At 36.3% G+C, this 10,005-nt stretch overlaps 2 protein-coding genes across 3 annotated transcripts; both read right to left on the minus strand.

The window, feature by feature from the left end:
- Window positions 1-148: 148 nt before the first annotated feature.
- Window positions 149-2,155, minus strand: LOC127251349 (eukaryotic translation initiation factor 5A-1/2). The gene is made up of 5 exons (XM_051275009.1): window positions 2,013-2,155; window positions 975-1,097; window positions 801-857; window positions 627-701; window positions 149-541 (listed from the first exon to the last, which is right to left on the minus strand). The coding sequence occupies exons 1-5, from the start codon at window positions 2,133-2,135 to the stop codon at window positions 437-439; spliced, it is 483 nt and encodes a 160-aa protein (XP_051130966.1). The 5' UTR covers window positions 2,136-2,155; the 3' UTR covers window positions 149-436.
- On the minus strand, window positions 2,144-5,824 carry LOC127251342 (probable LRR receptor-like serine/threonine-protein kinase At2g24230). 2 transcript variants are annotated; one of them, XR_007838891.1, is made up of 3 exons: window positions 5,223-5,824; window positions 2,333-5,145; window positions 2,144-2,255 (listed from the first exon to the last, which is right to left on the minus strand). XR_007838891.1 is itself a non-coding variant. In XM_051275003.1 (3 exons), exons 2-3 carry the CDS (start codon window positions 5,300-5,302, stop codon window positions 2,586-2,588), a joined length of 2,640 nt encoding a protein of 879 aa, XP_051130960.1. In that variant the 5' UTR covers window positions 5,435-5,824; the 3' UTR covers window positions 2,387-2,585. The 2 variants fall into 2 exon arrangements, 1 of the variants encoding a protein (XP_051130960.1); XM_051275003.1 differs by lacking the exon at window positions 2,144-2,255 and having other exon boundaries at window positions 2,387-5,145; window positions 5,223-5,302; window positions 5,435-5,824.
- Window positions 5,825-10,005: the final 4,181 nt, after the last annotated feature.

The following is a 10,005-nucleotide window of genomic DNA, read 5'->3' on the forward strand; positions in this document are numbered from 1 at the left end:
CAATATTACTCTTATGACAGATGAGCTAAAACCCAAATTCCAAAAGAACACAACTTTGTTAAAATCCCTCTGTTTTAAGTGTTTTTGCAGAAAGCTGTCATTTTCAATCAGTAAATAATGAAAATCTACAATGCAGACTCAACCAGGATGTAGAAAAAAGAATAATTATGTTGGAAGGAAATAACAGACACAGAACATTGTAGCTCAAGTCTTGTATATGGAAATAAGTTTTGCTGCATCAACAGCATATAGAGGTTCACCAGGGCAAGATACCATTCTGTATCAGTTTCATGACCACAAGAAAAACTCCAATTAAACAGGAAGGTAACAAAAGCATCACCACCTTAAAAACATCATCACACTTTTAAACCACTCTGTAACAGATTCTTGGACAGGTTTTACAAACACTGCAAGGGCGATGCTCGTTTTGTGCCGTTTAGTTCTTGGGGCCGATATCTTTAAGGGCGCAGATCTGCTCTTCACCCATTGCAGACTGGACGCTCACAACGAGGTCCTTTCCTTCCTCGAACCCACTTTTAATCTGCACATTTCATAGCAAATTTAAAATGAACTTTTTATGATGTTTTATGTGCATTGCAATAATAAGATCCAAACTATTTGCATACCTGGCTAAGCAGACTGTCATCAGTGGGAAGTCGGAGATCATCTTTGGTATTGCCATTTTCAGTCAGAAGAGAAACCTACAGGGTTTTTTTTGGAAGAGTTATAATATATATATATATATATAGATATATTTGATCAAACTTGTAACAGGGTTGCCTTGGGAATAAATGACTTACGAAGCCATCTTCAGAGATGTCGATGAGCTGATAATCAGTACGGTTGACATGAGGCACCTGAAACAACATTTCATAACATCAGTGGGATTCCACATCCAACTGGTAAATTGCCTGTTTGTTTGAAGACAACATGGGAAAAAGAAGTATGCAGCAAAAGTAAACGAGACACATTACATCACAGTTGTGAGAGGATGGAACAATATCTTCAAGCTTTTTTCCGTTGAATATGTCAATTCCAACAAAGTGACACTTAGCATGGCCATGCTTGCCCGTTTTTGAGGTGGAGACCTCGACAACCTATAAGAGTAGAACACATCAACAATAAAATCAAAGTTCCAGTGGCAGGCAATAAATACATACAGATATAATTATCACAGCATAAATCTTGCCCTCAGCTTGTCACTTGAATTTAACAATTCAGCCATTAAGCTTGTAAGAAAGAAATGCATTCAACTTATTCAACAATCAACATCACGCCTTGCTTCCCAAAGAAAGTGCTGCAAAATCAAAACTTTGATCCAAACATCTATACGGAGAAGATGTGTGCATCCATTTCTTCATTAAAATAAAAATTTCCCTTAAAAGACTCATAAAAAGAAAACACCCAATTTTCCATTAAAAACATATTTCCATGCCCATTTTCAAACACCAAAACGCTAACACAACAAATACAAGCATTTCATTAAAATTTGAACAGGACATTTAATCATGGACAAAACCTGAGAAAATCAAGAAGGAAAGCACAGATTAAAGAGCTAATGAAATTCGCAGAGCAGGGATGTTACATGAAAACATGTATGTGCATAATAAACATTCAGATGGCAATGGTATTATTATTCACCATTGAATGAAAAAAAAAAAAAAAAAAAAAAAAAACTACCCATAAGTGTGCATCTCAGGTCCCAATTCAGAAAAGAAAACACACGCACACAATAAATCGAGACAGTACAGCTACCCGTCTTCATTAAATAGGTAAACACTACCAGGAAGACCAAACAAAATTATAGTTTGACTTGAAAAAAAAATCCATAAATCGTAGAAACGCCACAGATTCCAGGTAGATCCGGCCTTGTGCAAAGAACTGGAACAAATCCCACATATTCAACAACCTTAGATTTAGGGCAAATTCGCGAATACAAAAACGGAGCGATAGGGATCTAAACGAAATTGATGAATAACAGCAACAGAGACAGTTGTTGGTGCGAATCGAACCTTGCAGGGCCTGCCCTTGATGACGATGTAGCCGTTCTTGCGGATGGTGCCAGCCTGTTGCGGATAGGTCTTCGATGCACCAGCATCAGCCTTAGATTCAAAGTGATGCTCCTCGTCCGACATCCTCTCTTTTCCTCTTTCTCTCAGTCGGTCGTCTGCGGACTCACAGTGTTTAGGGTTCAACCGCAGTAGCGTGTACTCTCTATTTTTCACCTTTTAGTGGACGGATGGATTTGCTTTATCCTACTTTCATAAAATTATATTTTTTAAAAAAATATATTTATTTATTTGATCTCACATAAAATATTATTTAGCATTACCAAAGTAGGGTTAGGGCTAAGCAAGCAGCATATTTATCATAAGGTATCTAAATGAATTAATAACTTAAAACAATTCTGATTACAGCTTTTTAACAAAAAAATCCTAATGGATCGATGTTAGAGAAGCAAGAAATGATGTAGAAATAAAACAGAAGGTCAACCTTAGCCTTAATGGCAAAATATAATGTGACTGAAGCGTGGCCTTAAGTTACTTGCAAGTTACGACACACAACCAATGTAATAACCTTTCTTTCTAAACCCGAATCTGTTCGAGATCCTTTAGTAGTCCGACCACTTGTTGCATGCTCGGCCTCTTCGCCGGAGCTTCGGCGCTGCAAAGATACCCGATCTTCAGCGCCTCCGCCATCTGCCCCTCCGGTCCCGTTCCGCGGATCTTCGGATCGATCCCTTCCATTGTTCGGTTTCGCCTCACGAGCACCCGAACCCAGCTCACTAAGCACCCGTCTTTGTCGTCGGGATAAGAGTCGCCCATCGGCTTCTTTCCGGTGACTAGCTCGAGAAGAATGACACCGAATGCGTAGACGTCCGATTTCGGGGTAGGGGTTGGCGGGGAGCCACTCTCCGGCCGAAGGAATTCCGGCGCGACGTACCCCGGCGATCCGCGCGCAAACTCGTCGTCGAGGCCGTTTCCGAAGATCTTGGCGAGCCCGAAGTCAGACAGCCTCGGCTCTAAATTGGAATCGAGGTACACGCTGCTCGCCTTGACGTCTCTGTGGATTATAGGCGGCGAGCAGCCGTGGTGGAGGAACGCCAATGCACGGGCGGTGCCGAGTGCGATCTTGTGCCGGAAACGCCATGTCGCGTGGGAACCTTCCGGACCCACATTTTGTATCCCGTGATTCTCGTTGTCATCGTCCCACGTGTCGGTGCTCCAGTCTTCGGGGGTTTGGACGCCTAGCGGCAAATCATGGAGCAAGTTTTGGAGGTTTCCGTTTTCCATGTATTCGTAGATGGCGATCCTCTGTTCGCCGGCTAAGCAATATCCGGTCAACGGGACGAGATTCGGGTGCTTGATCCGGCCGAGATGCTCGAATTCTCTTGCAGCTTCGAGGTCCGTCAGGGTCGAGCCGTGGACCAAAACTTTAACCGCGACGTGAATGCCTCCCGGCAAGAGGCCGCCGTAAACCGGGCCGAACTTTCCTTCGGCTAACAATGTCCCCCGATCGAAGTGCGATGTTGCCGACAACAGATCGGCGAAGGTGAAATTCAGCAATGGCTTTTCAAAAATCACCACAGGGACAGACGTTGCTTGCTTAACATCGGCTACCCAAGTGGTCGAATCCGTCTGGAACGAAAAGGGTCCCGAGACGGATTGTTCTTCCCTGTAAGAACTTTGCTTCACGGCCCACATTCGGGTCGGTTTCCTTCTGCACCGGAATGCCAAGAACAGCAACCCCACAAGCAGGCAAACGAGCGAGAGACTCAGCGCCAGAGCGAGCTTTAGTCCGCGATGCTTGGAAGATTTTTTCTGGAAGAAATCGGGATTCGCAGCAATGGGGCAGCTGTTGATCGATCCGATGAACGATGCTTCAACAGTTTCAAGATTGAATCTTGATCCGCAGAAGCTTAGGTTGTTGTAAGAAAAATTGAATCTTTCCATTCCTTGGAGCTCTCCCATAAGCATCAAAGGAATGTCGCCGGTCAAATTGTTGTAAGAGAGGTCGAGAACTTTGAGGTTCGCCGTAGCAAGCGGAGGAATCCGGCCGTCGAGATGATTATGCGAAAGATCGAGCATTTTCAAACTACTTAACTGCGAGATATTGCTAGGAATCTCCCCGATCAAATTGGTACGAGACAAATTCAGATACTCTAAATCAGCTAGCATGTCGACTCGAAAGAATCGCTGTCTGGAAAACCGATTATCCGCAAGATTGAGGTGTTTAAGACCTCCGGCGCCGGTGAAATCAAAATCACCGCTCAACTGATTACCAGACAAGTCCAAATAGATCAACCTCCACCAATCGAAATCAGAGTTGAAGTTAACCCGAGCAATGTGGCCATGGAACTGGTTCCAGCTCAAATCAACAACTTCCAACGGCCCTTCAAAAACACCAACAACACTGCCATCAAACATGTTCCCAGAAACATTGATATACCTAATCATTCCCAATCCCGAAAGGTCCGACGCCCTGCCGGCGATCCTGTTCCCGGCGAGGTTCAAGAATTCCAACCGGGGGAACGCCTGGCCGAAGCTATCAGGAAGATGGCCATGGAGATTGTTCCCGGACAGATCGAGGTAAACCAATTCGTGGCAATGAGAAATCCCCAAGGGAACAGTGGATTCGAACCCATTGTGGCTGAGATTCAGGAGCTTCAAACTCCCGAGGGAACTGATGGCTTCGGGGATGCTCCCTGACAAATCGTTGTAAGAAAGGTCCAAGATTTGAAGCCCTCCGAAATTTCCGACGTTGTTGGAGAAGCTTCCGGCGATTATGTTGTGCGAGAGGTTGAGGACGACGAGGGAGCTCAAGCTCCAGAAATCCGACGGCAGAGAAGTGATATTGTTGCGGCTGAGATCCAAAGTCCGAAGCTTCACCAATTTGCCAATGGTGGTTTCAGAAATGGCGCCGGAGAGACCCAATCCGGAGGCATTCAGGCCGACAATGTGCTCCCCATTTTTGTCACAATCGACGCCTCTCCAGGAGCATAAGGACACAGAAAAGTCGTGATCTTGCAGGGGATTTAGGCCCATTTTGGAGAAGAATTCGAAGAGGAAGGATTCATCTGTATTGGGTTGCAGGGAAACCAAAGGTCTGAAGAAGAAAGTTATGGCGAAGAAAGAACCAAAGATTCTTCCAAACCCCATTTTTTTCTCAGGAAATAATCAAGAAAAGATTGGAAGAGATCGATTTATCGAACGAACACTTACAAGTTACACCCCTCCCTAAATCTCAGACAGTCAATTCCAATTAAGCTCGAAGCACCATTAATGCACAATTTCTGTGGCATCTGCAGCATCAATAAAACCCACCCAATAAAGAACCCACCCCACCGCCAAAGCTAAAGAAAAACACCACTTGGGGCATATGAAGTCCATTAAAACCTAATAACAGAGCTTACGAGTAGAAATAACAATAATACCTGTCTGAAGGTGGGTTCTTGCGAGTTAGAACCAAGACATTGGAAGGAAGGTCGAGACTAATTTGTTGAAAGGGAAAGCTGCTGGTTTTGAGACTGAGTGCCAAAAGAAATGATGAAAAATGGATGGCATGGTGTGGTAATGGTATAATTGTGTGTGTGCGCTTTCTCAGGAAACCGTGAGCGGTAAAGAAGTAAATTGACTGTGCACTGTGTTGCAGGCTTCTGGGAGATAGTAGCTGGAAGTTGAAGATGGAGGGGAGAGAGAGAGAGGCCATTAATTGATTGACATAGTAGTAATATAGATATTAAAGAATGTCTCTTTTGGGTGGGTGGAGAATATCTGTGAACTGTTCGGTGGGAATTCAGTCATGCCATATTTACGAAACTCTGCCACTCATCACTCTGCCATCTCTCTCTCTCTCTCTCTCTCTCTCTCTCTCTCTATCTCATTTCTTTTTTTAAAATGTCATTTGCAATGTATTGCATAATTTAAGCTTTCTCAGTTTTGAAGTTTCTTTTAGAGGAACTTAAATATTTTAATGTAACATATATGATATTTTTAATAAAAAAAATTATTATAATATACCAAATAAAATAAATATTTTATACTATATTTAAAAATAATTTAGTATTTTACGGGGATTGGCAATGTAGTAATATTCTTGCTCAAATGTTTTTTTTTTTTTTGCCTTCTGCTTTTATGGCTACCATACTTCTGTTGAAGGGAGGAGGTCATTTAATTTTTATTTTTAAAAAATAGAAAAAAAAAAGAAGAAGAAATAGGTAAAAGTTGACTTTGCTTTCTGAGATGGTTTGGTAAAATGGAATTTGTTAGCTTTTTTGGGTTTCTTTCTTTTACTGTCGTCCCAAAATTCCAAAAGTTGTCTGCCTCCCCACTTACTTTTAGGGCTTGCATTCAACCCTAAATCTTGGACTACACTCAAATCATACATACATATACGTGGTGGAATTTGATATTATTATAGCATATGGCCATTACTTAATTTAATTTATTGATCATTTTCTATTGGGACAGGTAGTAGTCCACATTCCACCATCATTTATATGTATTAATTATTTTCATAACATATTATATTTATATTAAATTGAGCCCTAAGTTAACAAAATTTTAGAGTGAGTTTGGTTTGAAACCCAAATCAAACACGTCCTTACATTTTGAGATATTTTTGTAAACCTATATTAGTTCCCAATATTTTTCTTGATTTCATTTATTAAATTGGGTATTATGGATTTTTTGTTTTCTCTATATTGCACAAAAGTTCATCATATATATGGAATAAGTACATAATTAGGCTCAGCAAGGATTTCAAGATCACAAAAAAAGTTTAGTGACCCATATTCACCATCACAAATAAAAAAATGTACAAACAAATGTACATTTCAAAAAAGGAGAAGTTATTACTTTCCCTTTAAACAAAGAATAATTCAAAATTGAATATATATATATATATATAATACAAGAATAAATGTGTCATTTTATCGTATACTTTCGAAATTAGTTAAGGATTCTAGTACTCTAATGATATGGAGGGTGACAAAATCTCATTGATCATCCAAAACATATCAATTAGTCATTTTGTATAATTTAATAAATAAATAAGATGATGGTGTATAATATTCTTCCCAACAATAACACTTTCATTTTTCACCAAATAAAATAAGTATTTAAATGTGACACTGTTTGACTAATTGTCCACTAAACCCTAAAAAGTTGCAACCACATATCCACTAATTATAACATCCTAATTTCAAACATTCATATATATATATATATCTATATTCTGGTAGTTTGAATGATGTCATACAACAAGAGTACGAAGTAGTTGTTACGAGAGCCTAGCTCAAGTTTGAAAAATTAATTGAGATATTTAGGGCGTGTTCATCCTACTGTATGTCCAAAATTTTCTCCCCAAAAATATCAAATCAAACACTTATTTTTCATTTTTTATATTATACTAAAAATCAATTTTACATTCAAAATATCACATCAACACATATTTATATCACATCGTACAACTATTCAAATTCAAAATTTTTACTATTCAAATTCCAACTCAAAATCCAAACCCCCAAACAAACACGGATTCGTGACCGTAATGTTATAATTGATCTGTGATCATGAGACGTTTAAACTTTGACACCTTCAAGTTTTGGCTGTAGCGAATTTCTACGTCATCATAATATATATATATATATAAACTCTAATATGATAAGATAAAATTGAAAGTAGTATATTGTGCCATCATTTCTCCTCAAATTCAATCACTCGTGACATCAAATATTGTCTCTTTTCAACAGAACCCTCCAAATATATACTTCTAAAACTTTGAGTCCAAATGAGACTAACCATTTGTTCATTTATATTGAAATAAAAATTTCTTTATAATAATTATTATTATTTCTTGCATATATATATATATATGTTATGGTGATGACAAAAAGCATGGGACAGATCATTAAGTGTAGATGGTCCACCATGACCAGAAACTGCTGACTTAACTTGTGCTCACAGTTCTTATCCCAACGTCGTATTCCTTAAGTTTTTCAATTTCAAACTCCCCCTAACTTTTATTTTATTTTTTCAAATCTAATTTTTGCAACATCAACTTACCTGTGACTTTAATGTAAAAAAAAAAAAAAAAAAAAAAAAAAAAAAAAAAAAAAAATTGCAGCAGGGGTTTTTATATATTACCAGTTTTGCAGTAGGCAAGAAGTTAAATAGAATAAAATAATTAAAATAAATATATGATGAGTTGTATATGTAATAAATAAGTGTCGATCAATTATTTCCGAATTACTATATATATAGTTCACATCAATGCAATGAAGCAGACGTAATGAATGATTATAAATTCGATACTAATTACAAACTGGTGCTACTGTCTTAAATAAATAAATATATATTTATATATATATTTCGTTACAAGCCAATCACTTTTACTTTAAGAAAATATATATATATATATTGATGAAATTTTCAAACCATTTCATATTTTTTTTAAAAAAAAAAATCGATTAAAATATATTTGAAGGATGTGAAGACATTATGAAGGGCCCAAAGGCACCGACTTTACACCCATAGAATAAAAACTGTCACCAAAAGTATAAAATGTTAGTGTAATGTTTCTATATATTTTTTATATAAGGTTTTAAATAAAAATTAAATGTTGATATACAATATTTTAAGCAAAACACACCCAGCAAAAGCTTTGGAATTTATTAAAATAAAAATGCTACTCCCTCCGTCCCACATACCATGTCCACATTGTTGTTCTGTCCGTCCCGACATTCTATGTCATTTTTATTTTTTGAAAAATAATTACATATTTTAATTTTATTTTAAACTTTTTAATTTATTTTTTATTTTTTAATTTTAATTAATTAGTTATCTTAATATTAATTTATAATTATTTTCATTAATTACATCCCTTCTAAAATATCATACGTACAGTGTAGCAGACACTGTACGTTAGTACGTGTGACACGGAGGGGGTTACTGGTAAGCTAACACACACAGAAGAATGTCTAAACTTAAAACCTTTAATCATGTGGGCTGAACTATTAATATTATTACTACACTAATCATTACACCAATATTGGCAAATACAGTAAGCTGATCAAGTTAATCGCTTGTTGATTAATGTTTTTTTATTTTTTATTTTTTCTCATAAAAGATGATTAATTTTTACTTTGAATAAATTAATTCATCTTCAACATATTTAATAAATATTATAAATCAATTTAATTAAATTTCTAATAATTTAGTTAATCATGCAAATAATTTTTAGTTGATATACATATTAGTTTGTTTGTCCGACCAAGAAAAAACCTAATTTAGATTCGGAAAATTGATCCGGAAATTTGAACTATATCCCAAACTATTAATTTATAAGTTAGTTAATAATACCGAACTAATTTAAATGAGATTTGGATTTTGGCTGCATTTAGTTTATTATAATTATAGGTTGTGTTTAATTTGTTTATAGGATTGGCTCCAAAGAGTGGCTAAGAATATCTCCAACCGAGGAGATTTTTTTGAGAAAAAAATTGTTTCAACCCACCCTACAATTTTGTAGAATTCATCCGCCGGATCCAGCGGAATACTGTAGCGCGGGTGCATTTTTTTTGTTTATTTTATTCTTTTTTTTATTTTGCTTTGAGCTTATATTTTATATTATATCTTATTTTATTTTATTTTTGTTACTTTTAATTTTATTATTTTTTATTATAATTTTGTAATTAATATTTATAGTAAATTATTTATTTATTTAATATTTATTAAAATTTATAATTAATTGATTATGGTAAAATAATTATATTAAATTTAAAATATTATAATATTTATAAATATAAAATAACATTAATTATGAAAAATATCATAACATTAAATAAAAGAAAAACTTAAGAATACAATATAAAATTATGCGTACAATATTATTCAAAATTACTTAAATAAACTTAGAAATATAATATTGAATTAAACATGCAATATCTAATCATCACCTAAATCGTTTGGATTCTCATCCAAATCATTGAAATATCTAGTCATC

Source organism: Andrographis paniculata, unplaced genomic scaffold, assembly GCF_009805555.1.
Source record: "Andrographis paniculata isolate CXL003 unplaced genomic scaffold, ASM980555v1 Contig45END, whole genome shotgun sequence".
Taxonomy (NCBI): domain Eukaryota; kingdom Viridiplantae; phylum Streptophyta; class Magnoliopsida; order Lamiales; family Acanthaceae; genus Andrographis; species Andrographis paniculata.